The sequence below is a fragment of the Vombatus ursinus genome, unplaced genomic scaffold (genome assembly GCF_900497805.2).
Source record: "Vombatus ursinus unplaced genomic scaffold, bare-nosed wombat genome assembly UNPS02014775.1, whole genome shotgun sequence".
In the NCBI taxonomy this organism is placed as follows: Eukaryota; Metazoa; Chordata; class Mammalia; order Diprotodontia; family Vombatidae; genus Vombatus; species Vombatus ursinus.
The window spans coordinates 9,733,447-9,756,891 of NW_020954553.1; the positions used below are offsets into that span (position 1 = coordinate 9,733,447).

General features: G+C 45.1%; 1 protein-coding gene across 3 annotated transcripts in view; it reads right to left on the bottom strand.

The window, feature by feature from the left end:
* Positions 1-17,798: 17,798 nt before the first annotated feature.
* The window catches only part of LOC114044717 (protein FAM49A-like), a 14,586-nt gene continuing 8,939 nt past the window's right edge, over positions 17,799-23,445 (bottom strand). For all 3 annotated transcript variants that reach the window (XM_027864343.1, XM_027864342.1, XM_027864341.1), the window contains exons 6-11: positions 22,955-23,032; positions 22,101-22,217; positions 21,292-21,371; positions 20,244-20,370; positions 19,949-20,019; positions 17,799-18,575 (exon numbers count right to left, since the gene is read on the bottom strand). In XM_027864343.1, the coding sequence (XP_027720144.1) occupies positions 18,512-18,575; positions 19,949-20,019; positions 20,244-20,370; positions 21,292-21,371; positions 22,101-22,217; positions 22,955-23,032 (537 nt within the window). In that variant the 3' untranslated portion in view covers positions 17,799-18,511. The remainder of the gene's footprint in view (positions 18,576-19,948; positions 20,020-20,243; positions 20,371-21,291; positions 21,372-22,100; positions 22,218-22,954; positions 23,033-23,445) is intronic.

The following is a 23,445-nucleotide window of genomic DNA, read 5'->3' on the forward strand; positions in this document are numbered from 1 at the left end:
TGGCCCTCAGTCATATGGCATTCCCTACAGCAATAACAAGGGTTAGAGGGTGCTAAGAGTCATGCTGTCTTTAGACAGTTTATAAGCATTAACATAGCTGTTGGTATTCTAAATATGAGATCCTTGTCTAGTCGCCATAGGGTAAATGTTCCACTTAGAAGACATGAATTTGATCAAATCCTGACCTTGCTGTAAGTGAAACCAGAAGATACAAGGAACTTGCACCTAAGTTGAAGGATGGCAAATAAAGGAGGTGATAGAGCTGATTTTATCTTGAAGTCAAAGGCTACAAGAAGCATCATTTCGTGGAATACTTGGTCATCTCATAACAAGTGCTTTTGATGAGCATTTGATTTTCAAAAAGACCACCATGAAGATAATTGCCAGTTGTGTGCCAGCATCTATTGCAGACAGTGAAGAGAGAAAAATTCTATAAAGAGCTTGAAAAGATCCTCTGAATTAAATACAGATATGCTTTAATACTCAGTAACTTTAATGCAAAGATGAGTATAAAGATGCCAGCAAAATAATTTTTGGAAAGATGGTTTGTGAGTAAAAAATGAGAGGTGATAGCACACATGCTTTATAGAATCCATGTACCTATGTCACCTTCTTCAAATGCCAAATAACTTGTTAAAAATGGAATTCATAATATTTTTACAAACAGGAAATGACTGGTTACTAGAGTCATTTCTGAATCAGCTGCTTTTGTTCAGTCAACTTGTTAGAGCAATGATTAATATAAATAGCAAATTAAACAAAAATGTCAAAATACAGTACACAACTAAAGCCACTGCAGTCTGACTCAATAGTTAAGCTACTGATGCCAGAAAATGGGAAATGGATAAGAGAACAAACATTGACATAGACTTTCTTAGCCTATCACTCTTGCCTAAGGAAGTTGAATAGATAGATTACCAGAAGACCAGAAGGGCCTAGAGGCCACCCCAGCATGTAAACAGCCATCTCTTTACCTAAGTGAAGAAAGCTGGCAGCCCCAAGCAATCCCAGTTTAGAATATAAATTTGTTGGCAAAATTTTACAGAGTAAGATGGCAGGGAATTATGAGCAGTATTGCTTCATAAAACGGAAGAATGGTAGAGGTAGGAAATTTCCAAATGTCATGGCCAGAAAACCATCTAATCTAAAGATCATACAGAGGAGCATTAACTGAAAAAACAGCTACAAACATGAAAAATGGTAATAAACTTCCCATCCATGTCAGTGAAGCCATTACATTTGGACATCACAATCGCCACTGTATTGATGAGGAAATAGAAATGTCACTAAAGAAAACAAAGGACATTGTTGGTGAATGTGTGAGAAGGGAACAGGCTGTCTGTAGCAAGTGATAGATATCTGTATGGTCACATAGTTGATGACCGAAAGGTTCAGAAAATATAAGATCCTTTTTTTTTTTTTAATTTTGACTATACAAAGGGTTTTGATTCAGTAGTGCAAAGTGCTACCTTTCTGAAAGATAGAGAAGGTTCTATTCCAGCAAGGAATGTCAGAGTCATGCAATACTCCTTGAAAGATATTACAGCAGCGAAACAAACCTTTTTGCTCTGACTGTTAATGTTAAATGAGGCATAAATCAGGAAGATGGGTGCCTGCCAAGGCTATTTGCCACTGCTGTGGATGATGCCTAGTGTAGTGTCCAAATGAAAGAAGGATTTCCAATAGGTGGTAAAGTCCTCCAAATTCTCCTGTTTGCAGATGACCTTGTGCTAATTGCATCCAGCCCCAGAACATTGCAGAGCTTCCTGAATGAGGCCTGTAATCACATAAAATGGCTTGGCCTAACCATTCACCCAAAAAAAAACCAAGTTAGTGAAGAATGCCTGTTGTCCAGACTAGAAATGCATTTGGCCATCGAGCTGGTCGAATAGTACACATGTTCTTGTACAGTCACTATAGATGGACAACAATCTGAGCCCAGAATCGAGGAGAAAGAGGTGAACAGGCTGAAAAAGAAATTTCCCCAAATTTGCCTTTGAAAAGTCATGTGGTACTTTTAATGACCCCAAGCTTTTCTCTGAAATAAAGTTCCTTCTTCCTAAGATCAGTATGAATCCACCCCAAAGGTTCATACGGACTACTTGTGCCCGACCTGTGGTAGAGCATGCCGAGCGTGGATTGGTCTGATCAGCCCCAGTTGGACACACCGTGACTTGACTCCATCACAGTGATGTCATGTTGGTCCTCTTCAGGAATGAAGGACAACAACAACAATTCTTCCATCGCTGAGGTGGGGCTCCATGCCATGGAACTCTGAAGTGTTTGAAGAATTGAGGTGGTGGTTGCCCAGAGAGAGGCCAGTGGTGGGTCTGAGTGAGCTGCATCTTATTAACAATGGAGAATTACTCAGGAAAGTCTGTATAAAGGGCGTCAGCGGGGAAGGTATATGGCCAGCCTGTAGGCAACATCAGGAGAGAGAGAGGAAGGTGTTTTCCACATGGAGAGGATAAACTTTGTAAGGAAGATTTGTGGGAGGACAAGCACAGGAGTTGTCACGTAGGATGAAGAGGGGCTACACCCATGTGAATAAATCACACGGATCAGTGTAATTTTGAAAGACGTTGGGGGAGTGGGCAGTGATCACTCACTGCCCTCAGAAATCTCAAGGCTTGTCCTTTTTAGCCTCAGAAAGCATGGCAAGGCCTGAATGGTGTGGCTGGAAGGAGCGCTGGGTTTTGGAGTCGGCTCGAACCTAGTATGAGATGCTATAAATGAACAGGTTTGATCAGAGGAACTCTCTACTTCCTCCAAATCTTTTGTCCCAAGTTGCGGAAAGGCAGATCTTGGCTAGTTGTCAAAGAATTTCTCAACAATCAGCTTTCCGCGAGGGAGGAGGAGTTCCAAGGGGGTCATTTCTGGAGGTCCTAATGTCGAATGGCCTTCTACACATGAGAAAACTAGACCCAGAGAGTTGAAGTGACTTGCCTCAAGTCCCAAGCAATTACGTAGAGTTAGGATTCAACCCCAGCTCACTTGGCTGCAAATGCAGTGCTCTTTCTACTTTATCAGAGTAGAACCAGAGTAGATTAGAGCCTAAAGGTAGGAAGCAACAAAGAAAAGGACCGATCCCTTGTTTTCCTTGTTTCTTTTAACAACGTGTGATTGGGGGTAGGGGAAGGGAGAAGGTAGAGACAGGGCCCGTGGGTCAAAAATGTAGCAGGGGAGGATCTAGTCCAGCTGTTGGGAGGGGCTTTCTGAGACATCTTCAGGTACAGAACCCAACCCCATCTCTCTCTGCTCAGACTTGCCCTGTTAGTGGGGCTCAGCCAGTAGGAGGAAGCTGGATCTGCAGGTGCTGGTAAATAGGCAAATTTCATCTTCCAGCCCTGTCTATCACTTCCTTTTGGGAGCAGTGCCTTGAGGTGGCAGTAAGATGCATGATGGGGCCTCCTGAAAAGGGCACGCCTTCTGGGTGCTGTTTGCCAGCCCCACCAGGGTAAACATGGTGTGGTACACACTGGTCTAGAGCATTCCCAGCCCCACACCCATTATAGGATGTGGAATGAGGTACCCATATGGCAGCAGAGCCACAGGACTTTGGATTGGTGACCAAATTTTGGGAACAGATGGAGCTTCCTTTCCCTAACAGATCTGAGAGTCAGAGGATATGAGATTTAAGCTAGAAGGAGCCTTAGGAATTATCTAGTCAAGTGCCCTTTTTCCCCTCAGAGAAGAAAAAACAAATTAGGGGAGGGACTTACCTAAGGTCACACAGCTAGTAAGTGACAGAGCTGGAATTCAAATCCGGGTCCTTGTTTTTTTGGTTTGTTTTTTTCCTAAACATACTCCTCAGGTAACAACATGTTCATCTAACTCCACCTAAGGAACCCTTACTTTCTCTCCCTTTTCCCCAGATTCCTGCCTCTCTCCTCCCTTCAAGGGATGGTTGTGATTAATAGCCATCTTCTGCGCCTGTGTGGAAACCATTTGTGCAACTCCTAGAAAAGATAAAAAGTTTAGTAGGAAAATAAGACCCAGGTTACTATATAGGATCCTGTTGTCATGGAAAGTGCTGGATTTGGGGGTCCTGGGACCTGGGTTCAAGTCCCAGCTCTGTCAGTGCCTGTGTGACCTCAGACAAATGACGACCAACTTGGACCCCAGTTCCCTCCAGCCCCTGAGGTCAGTTTTAAGTTTATGAGTCTGTAATAACTGCATGAGAGTTGAGATTTGGAGGGACTGGTAACTAGGAAGGAAGCAAGCAGATCAGGGAAGGCCTCTTGGAGGAGGTGGCATTTCTGGTTTGAAAGCACTTTCTCAACGCAGCTAGGTGGCGCAATGGATAGAGCACCATCAGAGATAGAGCAGAGTCAGGAGGACCTGAGTTCAAATGCGGCCTCAGACCAAACATTTGACACTTACTAGCTCTGTGACCCTGGGCAAGTCACTTAACCCTAATTGCCTGTAAGAGAAAAAAAAAAGCACTTTCTCATATGATCCTCTCAGCAGCCTGGTGAGGGCAATAGTCTGTATTTGATCGATGGAGAAACCGAGAAACCAAACTCAACAATGGGTCCCTCTAAGGGAATTGCCCCTGTCGTGGGGTGAGTGGCAGGGCTGAAGGACCCAGACCTGGAGTTCCTGGCTCCCACCCCTAGTCTTTCCTCCAGGAGGGGATTATTTGCTGTCCCATGAAGCCACCACTGCTGTTATTCCCAAGACATGGGGAAGAGCCCCCACCTATTCACAGATCATTGGACTTGTCAAGGGGCTGAGAATTCCTCTCCAAGCCCTGCTTTTCCAGATAGGGAGAAGGCTCGGAACAGACTTGCCCAAGTCTGCCTAAGTTAGGAAGGGGCTGTGCCAAGGACTCGGGCTGGTCTTCCGGGCTTAAGTCTGGTGGTCTTTCCACACCGTCATGATCTTATCCTGGGTCAGTTCTGCCAGGGTGGCTTTAGAGTTTGGCAGCAGGCTGAACCCTCGCTGGCCGCCAGAGGGGCAGAGGCAGCTCCCTGGAGCCTCCTGGCAGCCGCTTCTGATTCCTGGCGGGCTCTGAGGAGGAAGCGCGGGAACTCACCGCGGCCCGGGCGGCGGGTCAGAGGGCTTGGCGGCAAACTGGGAGCCTCCCGTTCAGGGGCTCGAGCTTGACCACTCCCCGGCGGGTGCCTGGCGTGGGGCCCAGCCCACAGTAACCAGAGAACTCCGGGACCTCCCTCCACTCCCCTCCCGTCCCCTCTCCTCCCCTGCCTCCCCTGAGGCTCCTCTGCCTGCTGCCTGCGCTGTGATGGGGCCCCGCTCAGCTGCAGAGCTGCAAGGAGGAGGCCGAACCCGGCGGGCCGGGAGAGGTGTGGATCAGAGCAAGCCACGTTTCTGCTGCATTTCATGACTTCCAGAGCACCGAACTGGCTGCAGCCCTGTGAGGAAGAAGGGGGTGGGAGGAGTGTCCGCGCTTTGCAGATGAAGAGGCAGGTGCAGCAGGAAGTGACCTGCCTGTGATAGGCATCATGGGCTTTAGATCTTTGGAGAGATTTCAAAGGCCCTCTTGTTCAACCCCTTCGTTTTACCGATGAGGAAACTGAGGCCCACGAGCTTCAGTGACTTGTATGAGGTCACAGCTTGTGTTGGGATTTCGCAGGAATGTAGATTTTAGAGCTAGGCAAACCTCGGAGATCACCTAATCCGAGACTCATTTTTGCAACTAAGGAAACAGACCCAGAGAACTTGAATGATCTGCCCACATCAGTCAGCAGCAAAAATTTGTTAAGTCCCTGCTATGTCCTGAGACTGTGCTAAATAAGCACTGTGGATGGAAAGAAAGACAACTGGGATTCGAACCCAGAACTGACTAAATCTAGTGTTCTTTTCAGCATACCTAACTGCCTTTTTTTTTTTTTCCTATCAGTGCATACAGACTAAACTTGAATGGGGAAAAGGCCCCTTGGCCAAGAACTTACCTGGGGATTGTACCCATCCCTAGGGCCCAGCACCTTCTGGGGAGCTTAGCCCAATGTAGTACAAAGAGCTGACCTTTCAAATCAGAAGACCCCTGTACTAGGTGTAAGTGTGCCTTTGGGGAAATCATCAGCCTGTTTTCTTACCTATAAAATAAGGATGTTCTCACTACCTCTGGTACAGAGTTGTGAGGAAGCACCTTGTAAACCTTAAAATGCTGTAGACAGTGGGCAGTTTTCTTTGTAGGTACGTTACAGACAGATCATCTGCTAGAAGGCCGTCTGCAGTGGGTGCCTCCACTTCCCTCAACTCTTAATTCTACGCCCTGGCTTTCAACATCATGGTGCAACCAAAACTGCTCTGCAAGGTCGAAATGATCTAATTGCATCATCAAAGGCCTTCTCTGGATCCTTGGCCTTTGACCTCGTGGATCACCCTGTCATCCTTCAGACTTCTCTCTCTAGGTTTTCAGGACACCCTCTCCCCTGCTTCCCCTCCTACCTGAAACCAGCCAGGTCATGCTGGATAACCGTGCTGGGCCCTCCTCTGTCCTGCCTTTATACTATTGCAGTTGGTAATAGCAGCTCCCATGGGTTCAATGATCATATCTGTGCTGATGATTTTCAAATCTACTTACTGAGCCCTAACCTGTCTGCTGACCTCCAGTCTTACATCTCCAACTACCTGTTGGACATCTCAGACTGGATGTATTGTAGATGTATTAAACTCAACTTGTCTAAAACCGAACTCATCTTTCACCCCAGACCCTCCTCTCTTCAAAACTTCTGTATTACTGTTGAGAGTCCTGCCATCTTACCAGTCAACTGGGCTTTCGACCTAGGTATCGATACCTCTTCAACTAAAACTTTAAACACTACCTCCCACCACCCCCATGTCCAGTTGTTTGCCAAGGTCTGTTTTTTTAACTTTTAACTCCCCACTATATGCCCCCTTCTTGGACGCTGCCCCTGGTGCAGGCCCTTGTGCCCCCTGGCTGGACTATTGCAATAGCCTTCCTGCCACAAGTCTCTCCCTACTCCAGGCCATTCTCCATAAACTCCAGTAGTTTCCCTGTAAACTCCAGAATCCAATGGAAAATCCTCTGAAATTCAAAGCCTTTCATAACTTGGTTCCTCTCCGCTACACACACTCTGTTTCTGTCTCTCTGTCTCTGTCTGTCCTGTAGTTCTCCCCCCCAATCCATTTCTTATCTCCAGGGATTTCACTGCTGTCCCCTATCTCTGGAATGCACTCTCTAGTCATCTGTCCCTCCTGTCTTCCTTCAAGTTGCACCTAAGATTCCACCTTTCCCAACCCCCATTCATTTTAGTGCCTTCCCTCATTATGTCCATTTTCTCCAATAAACCGCTTGTTTGTGCAGTTACATTTGAATGTTATCTCCCCCATTAAACTGTGATCTGCCTGAGGGCAGGACCTGCCTTGGTCCTTTGTTCCCCAAATGGTTAGTAATGTACCAGGTATATTGTAAGTAGGTGCTTGGTAAATGTTTGTTGACTGACTGATATCCTCCTTTCATAGGAAGGAACCACAGAAACCATACCTCTAGCAGGGATTCTTAACCTGGAGTCTAAGAACTTAAAATTTTTTTTCAAGTAACTTTCAGTATAATTGGTTTCTTTTGTAATCCTATGTATTTTATGCAGTTAATTTTATGCATGATTCTGAGAGGAGGTCTATAGGTTTCACTAGAAGGCTCAGGGGTCCATGATACCAAAAAGATTAGTAACTCCTCCTTAGGCCATTTGTGGGATAAATGGCTTTCCAGTCTCTGTGTGAACACCTCTAGTAATGGGGAACTCATTACTTTAAGAAGTAGCCTCTGGTTGGGCAACTGTTAGGTAACAAGGCCTAAAAAATGGAACAGGAAGAGACATGAATTACCTGAAGGCTAACCCCAAAAGCTGCTTTTTATCTGAAAGGAAAAAGTCTACTTTAGGCAATCTCCTAATCCAGGGAGATACCCATTGGGTGTGGTTTTTCTGTACACTTTGTACATGTACACATGGTGGAGTAGAGGAAAAAACCTTGGGTTTGGAAAACCTGGATCTGAATCCTAGGTCTTCCCCTCACTGGTCTAGGGTATGACCTTGGGCAAGTCACTTCTTCTCTTTGAGGCTTAGTTTTCCCATCTGTAAAATGAGAATAACATTACCTATCCAGTCTCCACAGAATGATTGGGAGAAAAGCACTTTGTAAACTGAGCCTTGGTGTTGGAATCAGGAGACATGTTTGAGTGCTGGCCCAGACTCTTACTGTGTGACCTTGGTCAAGTCTGACCTCTCTAGCCCCTGCTCCCTCATGTGTGAAATGGAAATAATGATACTTGAATGACTTACTTTATACAGTGGATGTGAGGAAAGCCATCACATGTACCACTGCCCTCCTGACTCCCAGACTCTCTAAGCAGGGTTCTTGGGAGAGCTGATTCAGGAGACTAGGAGCCAGGAATCAAAGGTCCTCAGACCAGTAGCACTTTGGTTGGATGTGGAATCCCTAGTTTTTAGGTGTAAAATTCAGGAAATTTCTCGTTCCTGTCCAAGACCCAGTAGTCTCACCTACGCTAGTCATCCTGGGGATACTGCTCTCCCTGAGAGCTGGAGGGCCCCAGGCCAGCCCCCACTTCTTGCCCTTGACATTGCTGCCTCTGGCATCTGCTGGGGCAGGTCAGGACCAGCTTCTGTGGGGCTCACCAGGCCTAGGGTGATCCCTAAGCCACAGCCAGATCAGTCGATAAGCATTTATTAGCCTATGTGCCAGATACTTAAGATAGGCCCTGCCCACATCTTAAGTAAATTGGAAATAATAAAGGGAAGAAACTAGCAATAAGAGGGATTGGGAAAGGTTTCTGTGGAAGGTGGGACTTTAGCTGGGGCTTGGAAGGAGCCAGCTTTGGGGGACAACCTGCAAGAATGCCCAGAACCTAACCCAGTGAGTGGAGTGTGTGTGCCTGCCCATCCAGGCTGGAGCTGGTCATCAGAGCTGATGGAGTGTTCTCAGATCCTCAAGGGGTGGATTGATGCAATCTGCCTTCCCAAAGGAAGGGAGAGAAACCTTTGAAGTGCTCTGCAGATGGGGTGGCTAGGTGGTGCCGGGTCTAGAGTCAGGAAGACCTGAGTTCAGATCCAGTCTTAGACACTGACTAGCTGTGTGACCCTCGGCAAGTCATTTAACCCTATTTGCCTCAGTTTACTCCTGTAAAATGAGCTGGAGAAGGAAATGGCAAACCACTCCAGTATCTCTGCCAGGAAAACCCCAGTGGGGTCACAAAGAGACACAATTGAATAACAACATTATACCTATATGAGCAGTCTTCATTTTTTTTTTTCCCTTTTGGAGTTAAAGGACCTAGATTTAAGGGCTGCTGTCTTGGACAAATCACTTAAATCTCCCTGGTCTTCAGTTTCTTCATTTGTAAAATGAAGGAGTTGTTCAGTCACATCCAACTCCACATGAGTCCATTTGAGTTTTTTTTGGGCAAATACTGGAGTGGTTTGCCATTTCCTTCTCCAGCTCATTTTACAGGTGAGGAGAATGAGGCAAACAAGGTTAAGTAACTTGCCCAGGGTCACACAACTAGTAAGTGTCTGAGGCTGGATTTGAATTCAGGAAAGTGAGTATTCCTGACTCCAGGCTCCCTCCCCTATCTGATTTGCTACCTAGCTTCCCTCGATCTCTGACCCTGAGAAAGAGAGAAGTGGAAAGAGCAATAAATGTGTAGTCACTGGCTGTGTAAGTCTGGGCAAGTCACCTCAGTTTGTTCATCTGTAAAATGGTGTAAGACTTAATGATCTCTAAAGTCCCTTCCAACCCTAAATCTACGACCCTGTGAAGGGTGGCGTGGGAAAGGCTCTTGCTACACATTTCTCCGTGCAAGGGTTTTGTGAGTGAGAAGAGCCAGCCTCCTTCGCCCCTTCTGTGCCTCAGTTTCCCCATCTGTGCTATGGAAGTATTAGGACTCGATGAGAGCCACCCAGTTCAGCCCTCAGTGACCCGTGGCTGTGTGGCTGGAGGGCTTGGTGCCCAGTGGGCTCCGCACATAGCTCCACAGGGAGGTTTTTCTCTGGAGGTGGAACCTGAGATGCTGGAGGGCCCTGGCTCCCACGGGCTCACTCTGCCCCCTAGTGGGCCTGAGCTGCCCATGCAGATATGCACACGTTCACCAATAAATTCACTCTCCCCTATCTGTGCTGTAGGACTAAGCTGCCCTAAGAACCTCTCCCACCGTCCAGTCAGCCCCCACCCCCACCCTCCCCCCAGAAGGGGAGGAAGAAGCCGCCTTATGTAACCTAGGATTATAATCAAAACATAAGATGTAAAGCGGGGAGGGCCCTTAGTAGACAGGATGTCAGAGCTGGGAGGGCCCTTAGAACACAGGATGTCAGAGCTGGGAGGGCCTTAGAACACAGAATATCAGAGCTGGAAGGGCCTTTAGAACACAGCATGTCAGAGCTGGGAGGGACCTTAGAACACAGCATGTCAGAGCTGGGAGGGCCCTTAGAACATGGAGTGTCAGAGCTGGGACAGGGGTGGGGGGGACCCTTAGAGAATGTCAAAGGTGGGAGGGTCCTTAGAACACAGAGTGTCAGAGCTGGGAGGGCCCTTAGAACACAGAATGTCAGAGCTGGGACAGAGGTGGGGGGGGGACCCTTAGAGAATGTCAGAGGGGGGAGGGCCCTTGGAACACAGAGTGTCAGAGCTGGGAGGGGCCTTAGAACACAGAATGTCAGAGCTGGGACAGGGGTGGGGGGGACCCTTAGAGAATGTCAGAGTGGGGAGGGCCCTTAGAACACAGAGTGTCAGAGCTGGGAGGGGCCTTAGAACACAGAATGTCAGAGCTGGGGCAGGGGTGGGGGGTCCCTTAGAGAATGTCAGAGCTGAGGGAAGCTTTAGAACACAGAATGTCAGAGCTGGGAGGAGCCTTAGAACCTAATGGAATCTGAGTTAGAGAGACCTGGCATCCAACCCATACCTAAATAAGAAAAATGTTCTAGCTGGGAGGAGACCAGCAGGAAGGAAATAACCATTTATTAAGCCCCTACACTGTGTTAAGTACTTTACAAATACCTCACGTGATCCTCACCAGGTCCTGGGAGGCTGGTACTGTTATTATCCCCGTTTTACAGTTGAGGAAGCTGAGAGACAGAAGTTAAGTGACTTGCCCTGGGTCACTCAGCTAGCTGGTGTCTAAGGCTGGATTTAAATTTGGATCTACCTGACTATAGGGCCAGTGCTCTATCCGCTGCACCACCTAGCTACCTGTTTCTAGCACAATGCCTTCCATTTAATCCTCTGACTTCTAAAGCCCTTTGTAACCTGACTAATTCCTACCATAACAATATTCTTGTACTTTATTCGTGCTAGATGGCTCAGTGAATTGTGCCCTGGATGTGGAGTCAAGAAGACCCGAGTTCAAATCCAGATTTAGCTTTCTCTGTCTTTGTGTCTGTCTCTGTCTCTCTCCCCACGAACACACACACACATATCTATCTTGTATGTACCTAATTACGTATTAGAATGTCAGCTCCTTGAGGACAGGGATAATATTGTTACCTTTCTTTGTGTAGGGCCCATTGAATCAAGCAATCACCTCAGGTGAGAATGGGGCCACTGAACAAATCAATCAGCCATAAACCAAGTGTGAACAAGGCCTAGACATCGTTATTGAATCAGTCCAAGTCCAGGGTGTTAGACTAAGAGTGAGAAGTCCTTGAAAACAACTAGATGAAATGGAGTAACACTGAACATGGGTTGTAGTTGCATTGGGATTGGGGAAAAACCAAGGCCATGATTTTGTATTAAATAGCAGACTGTGGGGCAGAGGCAAGATGGTGCAGTAGCAGGAAGTACAGTGAACTCCCCTCACACCACCACCAGACTCCTTCAGACAGATCTAGGAAATGCATCTGACCAAATCCTATTGGAAAATCTAAGAAAAAAAATCACAAGTCATTTTTCAAGTCCAGGGACATGGGGAAACAGCAGATATAGAGGTCTGTGGACCTTGGGGATGGGATGTAGCCAGGAGCACACAGTGGGGAGCATTCCAGCAGAGAGAGAGGCTATGTATCTTTGTAAAAAGAGGTCTCACATCCAGCATAGAGGGGCCTAAACTTGTGTAGGGTGTGGGGACAGGGGCCAACCGGCAGCTCTGTTACCATCCAGTTGTGGGACATAGATCCAGGGCAGACTGAGTGACCTGCTCCAAGGGTGGCATTCCGGGTTGAGGACCTGGGCTTTGTATTTAGCAAGGAGAAAGTTCCGAAGCAAACAGCAGGTATGTGGCCCAGAGTCTCAGTTCCAGCTTCCAGCCCAGTCTGAAGGTTACAGAGATATAATCAGAGCATAAATCCCAAACTTAAGGAAAATCAACAGTTTTATCACTCTGAACCAACAGAACTTTCTGGTTGGCTGCTTAGCACTGTGCTTGGCACATAGTAGGCACTTAATAAATGTTTACTCATTTGGTTGGTAGTAGCTGAATCCAGCAATGGTCTACTGGAACTTGAAACGAGGCAAGCCCATGGGTCTATTGCTTAGAACTAAACCCAGGTGAGAATGTCATAGCCAAAGTCAGAAACTTGCAGTGCACAGATCAGAGGACAGTGATCAGACTTTGTCCTGAATCAGACAGCTTTGGAAGCACTGAAAGCTTGCAGGTTGTTAACTTGGATTGTCCAAGATCTCGGAATAACACAACATTCAATACTCAAAGCAACCAGTCCAGACCTTCCCTTCAGAAATGCCACAGAGCCTGGTCCTAACCTAAAGTGTGAAATCAAGAAGGAGGCTGGAGGAATGAACAAACAAACAAAAAATAATTCTACCATAAAAAGCTATTAGGGTTGCAGGGATACTCAGGAAAATAAAAAAAGAAGAAGCTGATTCCAAAACATCTACAAGCAAAATCTCAAAAACACAGCCACAGCACAGATTCAACTGGAATTCCTGGAAGTGATGAAACAAGAATTTAAAAGTGCTTTAAAAAAAAATAAATGAGAATGCTTGAAGAAACAGAAAAAAAGTGAGAGCTATGGAGGAAAGAATTGGTAGAGGAGTTAACAGCTTGGCATAGGAAGTATACAACCTTGCCCAAGTAACAAACTCCTTGAAAATTAGAATGGAACAAAGAGAAGCCAATGACTTCTCAGTGAGACAGCAAGAAATATTTTTTAAAAGTTAAAAAACCAAGGGAAAAAAATAAAATTTAAGATATCTAATAGCAAAAACAAATGACCTGAAAAACAGTTCAAGGAGAAAAAATTTAAGGCTCATTGAAAGTCATGACCAGAAGAAAAAAAAGAAAGCCTAGACTGTATTTCAAGAGATAGTTAAAGAAAATTACCAAGATGTCTTAGAATTCAAGGGCAAGGTGGAAATAGAAAGAACCTACTGATTATCTCCTGAAAGAAAACCCAAAATGAAAACTCCCAGGAACGTCATAGCGAAAATCAAGAACTTCCAGGTCAAAGTAAAAATACTATAAGCAGTCTGAAAGAAAGAATTCAAATACTAAGGAGCCACTATGAGAGAGAGAGAGAGAGCTTGGAATACAATATTCCAAAAGGCAAAGGATATACACTTACAATCAAGAGTAACTTATCTGGCAAAACTGAATATAATCCTAGAGGGGGAAAAATAAACTTTCGATGAAATAAAGGACTTCCAAACATTGATGAAAAAACCAGAGCTGCATGGCTTTTTTTGAAGTGCAAACACAGGAATCAAGAGAAACAAAAAGGTAAATGTGAAAAACCATAAGGGTAGAAAAACCATGAGGATAGATAAACTTCTTACATTCTCATATGAGATGATACCTGTGTTATCTCTGAACCTTACTATCATCAGAGATCATTGAGGGAGTCTAATTAGATAGAGGGCCTGGGAGGGGTTCTGTGTATCTTTATGATACTAAAAGAAAGGAAAGGGAGGAAAAGAGGAATATACTAGAGGGTGGGGGAAGGGAGAGGAAAATGAGTGGAAATTATCTCACATAATTGGGGTGGGCAGATAGAATTCTGTTCAAAAAAGGAAGAAAGACTTGGGGGGAGTGGCTGACACTTGAACTTCTTTTTTATCTGAATTGGTCAAAGGAAGGAAGAATGCACATGTACCTAGATTGGTATGTATGTATTGGTACAGAAATACATTTCATTCAATAGGAAATAGGACAGAAAGGGGAGAAGCAGAGGGAAAGAAGATTAAAAAAAGGATTAGTGCTAAACAATCTCTAAGGATGTATAGAAATATTTATAGCTCTTTTTGTGCTGGCAAAAAATTGGAAACTAAAGGGGTATCCTTCAAAAGAGAAATGGTTGAACAAGTTGTTGTATATAGATGTGATGCAATACTATCGTACTGTAAGAAATGATGAAGGGGATGGCTTCAGAGAAACCTGGAAAAACTTGTATGAACTGTTACAGAATGAATTGAGCAGGATCAGAACAATGTATACAATGACAACAATGTTGTAAAAACAAACAACTTTGAAAAACTTAGGAACTCTGATCAACATAATGACCAACCATGATTCCAGAGAATCATCTGTAATGAAATTAAGGATTTCACATTATACCCACCTCTTGATAGAGAGCTGGACTCAGTACATAATGAAGCTTTTTTTTTTTTTAGCATGGCCAGTGAGGAAATTTGTTTTGTTTGATGATACATATTTGTTATAGGAGTTTTGCTTTTCTTTCTCAATTGGGGCATGGAGGGGCTGTAGGTGGAGGAGGGGGAGAGAGACAGAGAGAGAACTTGTGCAGGAATGAATTTTTGCTAATTAAAAATTTTAGTTAGCAAACCAGTTCTGAACCTAGGAGATTCCAGTGGCAAGGCAGGAGAGAGCCGTTCCTGGCAAGTGTCCAAGAGGGAATCACTTGGGGTGTTGGAGGAAGGGAGGAAGGGAACTTCAGACTCCTCTGATAGAGGATGACTCTGTGACCTTCAGAAGGTCTGAAGATTTTGGACTTCCTAGCAATATCCCTGGAACAGTCGACTGAGCCTAGGCAAAAATAGCCACACTAAGAAAAACCAGCTTCCAGGGCTCTCAAAGGAGCCAAGAAGAAAGCTACCTTATGTAGCACCTCATACCCTTTAGATTTGGGTAAACATTGGCAAGCATTGGAGGGATGTGGGAAAACAAGTACACTACTGCCCTGTTGGTGGAGCTGTGAGCTGGTCCAGTCATTCTGCAGAGCAATTTGAAGCTATGTCCCCAAAGCTATTAAACTAAGCATGCCCTTTGCCTTATTCATACTGCTAGTAGGTCTCCTCTACCTCAATCAGATCAAAGAAAGAGAAACAAGACCCATATATACAAAAATATTTATAACAATTCTTTTTTATGTTGGCAAGTATTAGAAACTGAAGGGGTTCCCATCAATTGGTGAATAGCTGAACAGTATATGAATGTGATGGAACACTACTGTGCTGTTAAGAAATGATAAAGGGGATGGTTTCAGAAAAAACGTGGGAAAACTTGTATAAACTGATGCAAAATGAAGTGAGCAGAACCAGTCAAACAATTCATACAATAATATTGTTTAAAACAATCACAACAACTTTGAAAGACTTGGGAACTCTGTTCAACACATGACCAACCATGGCTCCAGAGAACTCAAAATGAAACATGTCCCCCACCTCCTGATAGAGAACTGATGGACTCATAGTGCAAATTCAGGCATATCTTTTTTTGGACGTGACATATGTGGAAGTTTGTTCTGCTTGATTGTACATGTTTGTGACAAGCTTTGTTTATCTTGTTTTCTCTTTAAATTTTTTTTTTATCTTTAAAAAAAATTCTCAAGTGGGGAGAGAGATTTCATTCTAATTTTTTTTTTAAAGAGACAACTTCTGGGAAAACTAGAAAGCAGTTGGGCAGAAAAATAAAACTATTCAGCTTTACAAAAAAGCAACCTAGATGGTACCTAAGGGGAATTTTCTGAGTACCCTTCGAAGTGGAGAAAAGGATTTTCAGCAATTAAGAGCTAAGAGTTGACCCTTTGCCCCAGGTACCCTTTAACCTTGAACCCATTTTCCCCTGCTTGTACTTGTGAAAGAGTGTGTCACAAAGTCACAGAGGATGTTTTGAACCGGCTATTTATTTTATCATCTTAGTAAATATAAAAAAATTCACTTAGTAAAGTGAATTAAGTCTAGTTGACTAATTGATATCATGGGTATGGGAGAAGGAAGGGCACCTGTGGGGGCTTATGAGCCATAGCATTATGAAGACATTTCCCTAGTTGCCTAAGCCATCTACTTGAATTTTGAGGAGAAAAGTCAAAACCACAGTCCCACAAAGCTTGTCCTGCCTTTGTATCCCCATATAAACTGATTGATTTAGTATACCCTTAATGAATGTGCGCTGAATGAAACTGAACCTTACATTTATCCAACGTAACCCCCTTATTTTATATATAAAGAAACTGTAGCCAAGAGAGAAGTGATTTGTCCGAGCACAGCATTGCAACCTAATGGCAGAGGCAAGCCTTGAACTCATCCTTTGACTCCCAGTACGGCATTCTTTCTATCACACCACATGAGAAGTCTAGATTTTTCCTAGATTTTGGGAGGAGGGTGGTGATGCTCAAGACAAGTAAAGCATGATGTACTCTTTCTCTGATCTACCACAACCACCAATCCCGTCCCCACTCCACCCCAACTCCCAGATAAAACAAAATCCAAGACCTAATTGGAAGAGGTCCTCCCATGATTGACTGTGTGACTTTGGGCAGTCTGCTTCAATCATCTGAGCCTTAATATACTCATCTGTGAAATGGGATTAATATCCATCCTGTCTCCCTCCCATGGTGGAGGAGGCATGAGACAGGGGAAAGTCGAGTCCATGAAAACATTGCTACCAGAAGTGATAACTATGAAGGAAAAACAGCGTCGTCTTGTTCATCCCACTGTCTCCAAACTGAGCCGCTTTGTAACTATTTCTGATTGGGGAGGAGGGGCGAAGGAGAAAGTGGTTAGGGGGAGGAAATCACTGCAAATTGTTCAGGGTTTTTGTTTTTATTCTGTTTTGTTTCTTTTTAAGTGGTATTTTTAAATGTGCCTAGAAAGCAGAAAAAGCTGTAAATGGGACGGGAAGCTCACAGTAAAAATGAAGGTAATTAACAATCTTTATACTGAGGAGCAGCCAAGTAAGTGACTAGAAACTATGAACTGCCCCGGGATAGCACGAGAGGTGAGAAAAAAAGTAAAGATTTTCCTCACAGTGGAAAATAAAACCAAATTTAGTGAAGTAGTGGCTACTGATCAATGCGTTTTCTGCGTCAACACCAGTCTGTATTGCTTTAACTTGGCTTAGAAGGACAATGTCTGTAAGTCAAATTCAGCTATTTATTAAAGCGTGCTATTATTTTAATTAAAAATTTATGGGGTTAAGAAAGAAAAAAACAAATAAAAAAAGAACTCATAGTTTGTTTGTTTGTTTGTTTCATGAAAAGAAAAAGCAAGTGGATGGTGTCCTTGACGTGCTACCTTGAGAAACATTACTCTGAGGATTGTATGTTGCTGTTTACCTGATGGCAGCCATTTAATGGCAAAGTATAGTAAATATTTGTTGAATGTAGAAAGGAATGTATGAATGAGTTGTGGTAGAAGAAATAACCAGGAGCTAGACTTGCCAACCCCCAACATTAATGAATCACCTAGAACACAAAGGGCCATCCCACTTTGCTCTTTGGGAACAACTCCCTATTTTCTCAGGGACCGTTCCCCACTTAACCAACCCACAGGGAGGTCCCTCCGTGTGTCACAGCTGATGGAAAATGTGCTTGGAAAGGCTACCCCCATTCCACTAGGAACAGATTAAATGTCATTTTATTTCAGACAAAAATGTACAAAGCAACAAGTGAGTGATTTTAATAGTTTATATTAAAAATCTAAAAGATGTAGCTGAACCATTTCCCTTGGAGTCCCGGTGGGAGTTTGTAAAGACAAGGTTATTTATGTTCTTTAGGTTGACCCCCATTGAGGACTCCCTTACCTTATTTACATGAACATCTCACAGTCTTAATAAGGAAGGTTTTTTCCCTCCCACAAACACTTCAACTCAAGCCCAGATCAGAGTCCCAAAGCTTCAAGGCCAGAGTCCTGCTAGGTCCACTGCCCAGGGCCCAGACAGTACCAGTCCAGATCTGAGAGAGTACCCAGGCTTTCTATAACACGGGAGTCACCATCATGGGTCCAGGAGGAACTGGGAAAGGCCAAGTGGAGGCTGGCAGACAACCATATCTCAGTTTCCTGGAAAGGCAGGCATAAACTAGTCATGTCATCTTCATGGGAAGAAAGGGGTGAGGGCCAGCTGTCCACCCCTGGAGTTCAGTGGGATCAAGACTGGGGGAGACAGGCAGGAGGGGAGATGGTCAAGAGAAGCTGGAGGGGGTGGTAGGGGAACTGTTTTTGTGTTTGTTTTTTTAAAACTTTTCCCTTTCTTTATAAAATGAGAAATATGGTCATGGTTTTGTTTTTTTTTATATTCACATTATGGCAACATTAAAATTCAGCTGAAGTTCAAGGTTGAGCCTGGAGCTTTGGAGTCGGGACCCTATTCCCTGGGAGCGCCTCACTGCAGCAGGGCTCGGACCTGTTTGGAGGTGGTGTCATCATTCAGGTGCCTGGTGGTGTACCTGAGGCAAGATCATAGAGTCAAAGGATTTAGAATCGGAAGGGACGTGACAGTCCATCGAGTCCAACCCATTCATTTTTCAGATGGGGAAACTGAGGTCCAAAGAGATGGAGGGTCTTGCCCAAGGTCATGTGAGTAGCGAGCATCAGAACTGTGATTTGAACTCCTGTCTCCTGTCAGCATTTTCTGAACTCTGATATCAAATCTTGGCATCTAGGTGGTATAGTAGATAGAGTGCTGGGCCTGGGAGTCAGGAAGATCTGAGTTCAAGTGTGACCTCAGGCACTTACTAGCTGTGTGATCCTGGGCAAGTCACTTAACCTCTGTTTGTCTCAGTTTCCTTAACTGTAGAATGAGGATATTATTTAGTGCCTACCTCACAGGGTTGTTGTGACGATCAAATGAGATAATATTTGTAAAGTGTCTGGCACATAGCTCTGTAAATGCTTATTCCCTTTTTCCACTTGATCCCAAAGCCTGGAGGGAGTTATGTTTGAGTACATGTGGTACCTTCCACCTCTCCATCCTAGTCTTTCTCTCTCTCTCTCTTTTTTTGGCTAGGCAATGGGGTTAAGTGACTTGCCCAGGGTCACACAGCTAGTAAGCGTTATGTGTCTGAGGTTGCATTTGAACTCAGATCCTCCTGACTCCAGGGCCAGTGCTCTATCCGCTGTGCTGCCTAGCTATCCTTCGTAGTCTTTCTTTAAAGCTTCTCCAAGAATCTAGCAGGCAATATGGTCCAGGAGGGAGAGAGTGAAGTTTCTTGCCTGGCCATGCTGTCTCATCTCTACCAGCGTCAGTTTCCTCCTCTCCTAGGTTGGAAGAAGTCAGTCCTCATGACCTGCAGAATCTTAGAGCTGGGAGGGACCTTAGGCTGATTCTCTCATTTTTACAGATAGAGGAAATTCAGTGCCAGAGGGTGAGAGGACTTGTCTCTAGTGACACAGCGGCCAAGACCAGACTCTTGTCCTGGTTCCTAGTCCAGAGCTCATTCCATTGTCTCCTCCTGCCTTTCCAGACATCCCTACCCCCTTTCACCAGACCTGTATTCCCTCCCTTGGGGGGCGTGATGAGACGGGGAGAAGATGGGCTACTCTGTTGTAAACCTTCATTACTATTTCATTAAATGCCTTTGCTGTGTCTTCTAGTTGACTAGAAAAAAATAAGCTCACTGGTGGGGGCCTGTCAGCTAGAATGAGTGCATGTGGACTCAGAGAGAATCTTAAACCTGGAGGAGCTATTCTGGGGCACTTCACATGTACGTGGGGAGGGGGAGAGGTGCCTTAAGTGTCATGATTTGTGGGGAGCTCAGTGGGAATTTCATTCCCAATCCCCATCAGGAGTGGAGCATCTGCTTGCCTGGTCAAGACTCACCTCAGTGCATTCAGAAGCCCCTCGGTGCTGTTGGAAGGTTGATCCTTTAGCACTTTAATACAGCCTTTCATCTGAAGAGGCAAGCAGTGACACAGTCAGACCCTGGCAGAGAAGGGGAGATGCCCAATCAAGGCCACACCCCCTACACCAACTGTTTCACTCCAATTCTCAGGCCTCAAACAAACAAGTGTGGCCCCTATCCCTAAGGGCCCCACCCACTGACGTCATCCCCTTTGGCTCCTGTCCCACCCCTGCTGCCCTCCGTCTTGGAATCCTGGGCCACGGGAGAGCTCACGTCAATTTTGGATGTCTTGGCAAAGGCCCCCACGGGGTGCACATGGTCGTAGAGGATAATGACGCCCACCATGACACGCATACAGAACAGCAGAGTCTCCGTGCTGGTGAACCGGCTCCGGTACTCCCTGTCGCAGTGGAGAAATGAGAACTAGTGACTTGGAAGGCGAGAAGCCCAGAGCCTAGTCCTGGCCTGGCAATGACTCTTGCTATGGCCTTCGACAACTTTCTTCTCCTCTCTCGTCCTCAGTTTTCCCATCTGTACAAGGACAGGATTGGAGATTTCTCAGTTATCTCCCAGCTCTTATGTTCCACCAGAAAGCCCTTTTTGTCTCTATAGTTCTATGCCCAGTGGCCTAGTGTTTCCATATTCTAAAATATTCTCATAGTCTATATGCTATGTCTTAACAGTCTAAGTGCTATAATAGTCATAATAATAATATAATATTATGTAATATGTTTTATAGTAATACAATTAATAATATATTGTATATAAATAATATAATGTTATATATTAATTATAATAGTAATACTAACTTTCATATAGTGCTTTCAGGTGTGCAAAACACTTAAATACACTCTCTCATTGGGCCATCACAACAACTGAATAAAGTATATTCTTATTATCCTCATCTTATAGAAGAGGAGACTGAGGATGATTTGCCTAGCATCACACAGCTAGTAAATATTCAAGGCAAGATTTGAACTCAGGTCTTGCTGACTCCAGGTCCAACACTCTTATCTACTGTACCACCTGTTCTAGGTTCTAAGGTTCCTTCTAGCTCTAATATTCAGTGATCTAAGGTTTCTGCCAGTTCTGACATTCTATATTCTGAAGTCTTTTTTAGCTTGAATGTTCTAGGTTCTAAGGTCCCATCTGACTCGGACAGTCTGAAATTCAGTGACACTCGAGAGTCAGATATAGGGGTGTGGGTTCTGCTAAAGATCTTGTACTTCTTGGCTCCTGGAGGGCCCCGCTTGACTGTGATGGCCAGGCTAACGGAGGTTGGAGGATTGGGGTGGAGAGATTAGGTACTGGTTCTACTCACGGTGTCTCCAACATCACCCGGCAGACACAGGCCATGGTGCTAAGACAGTCTGTAGTGTCCTCAATGGGGAGTGTCTTGTTCTGGGAGGAGAAAAGAGGACCCAGCCACTCCCCTGACTTGTGTCCCTCTCCTATTCCCCACCAAACAGTTGTCCCCCTTCGGGTTCCATACTTTCACCAGGCTGGGTCTACCCCTAAAGGTAGGTTCCCTGCTCAGTGGAAATCATTCCCTCCTTGGGAGAGAGGCAATGAATCCATTGGATTGTAAACATCCTGAGGACAGGGACTGTTTTTGCCTTTCTTTGTATCCCCAGTGGTTAGTCCAGTGTCTGGCACACAATAGGCACTTAAGGAAATCCTTGTTGACTTGGCCTCATTCTCACCACCTCCAGTGTTTCCAACCTGTTGATTCCACCATCTTGTTTCTCTGCCTCTACTGGGCAGTCTTACTATTCACTCCTCTCTGAGAGGGTGTGCCTGTTGATGGATCATTGGAATTGGGAGTTTTTAAAAACAAGTTTATTTATCGTCTTTAGGTAGACCCCCATTGAGGACTCCCTTACCCTTACTTACATTAACACCTCATGTTCTTAATAAGGAAGGTTTTTTCCCTCCCACAAACACTTCAACTCAAGCTCAGACCAGAGTCCCAAACCTTTCAAAAAGAGACAGGGAAAGATCTCTCAGCTCCCCAAGGTACCACCGCCCCAGAACCTGTGGTCTTGCCTCAGTGGCCTCCCCAACTCCAAAGACTTTCTTCTTGTTCAGAGATTTCAGACTTTCCTCCACTTGAAGCAGCAGAGCTCTTACCTCAGATACAAACTTGGTGGTTGCATTGCTTAGGGTTTTGAGCATGGGAGTGGCTTCTGCATAGAAGAGGGACATTCGATTGGCCATTTCATTGTTGACTTCACTCTCAGCATCTAGCTGCAAGACCCAAAAGGGGAAGGGCTAGGTGCAGGTCACACCACGAAACTGGTCTAGGGATGAGAGACCACCCAGATCCACCACTTCTGCCCCCCATCCCCCCATTCCTCCACAGTAGCTCAGAGTGCTTTGTCTCCAAGGCAAACAATCAAGCTGTGTCCAGCCAGTCCAAATGAGAAAGGAGCCAAGCATAACCTGGTGTGGCTAGGTGGTCTGAGTGCAGGGTCCATTTTGTGACTTAGAACCACAAAACATCAGAGCTGAAAGAGGCTTTAGAACAAAGAATAGCAGACTTAGGAGGGGCCTTAGGACACAGGATGTCAGAGTTGGGAAGGGCCTTAGAACACAGGATGTCAGAGCTGGGAGGGCCCTTAGAACACAGAATGTCAGAGCTGGGAGAGCCCTTAGAACATACAATGTCATCAATGGAAGAAACCTTAGAATACAGAATTTCCCAGCTTTCAAGGGCCTTGGAACATAGAATGTCAGCATTATAAGAGACCTTGGAGATTATCTCCAACTCCCTCATTTTACAGGTGAGAAAACCAGGCCTGGGGAGGGAAATGGACTTGTCCAAAGTTACCTTGCCACAACTGACAGAGCTAAGATGGAGCCATCACAGTCCTTCTCTGAGTTTCCTAACAGCTCAGCAGGTCTCCAAAAATTCATTCTATGACTCCCTTCCCCAGCTGACCCTGCCATACTTTCTCTCTGCCATCCTTGGCTCACTGTCTCACCTGTAAGTTATTAATGCGGTTTCGGCTGATGGTTCTTCTGTAGTAACTGAAGTCATTCTGAATGGCAGGGTTCGTCATCTGAGAGAAAGAGGAAACTTTAATGGCCATTGGTGTCCTGGTCCTACCTTCCCCAAAGTACCAGTTTAATCTTCCAAAACACCCACCAGTATTGGGACCAGTGTGGAGGGGGGCAGTGAATAACATACATGAGGTCTGCATGTTTGGGTCCATTTTTCAAGGTGAAAAACAAGCAAAAACACTGTGTGTATCCAGCAGGGCTTTGGGCAGGGCCAGGAAATTCACCTTGTTGAGCCCCAAGTCTGTGTTAGAGGGTCACACTTAGCATCGGAGCTAGGAGAGACTTTGAAACATAGGTGATTGTTTCTGGAAAAAACCTTAGAACCCAGAATGTCAGAGCTGGGAGGGGTCTTAGAACACAGAATCTCAGAGCTGGGAGGGGCCTTGGAACCCAGAATGTCAGAGCAGGGAGG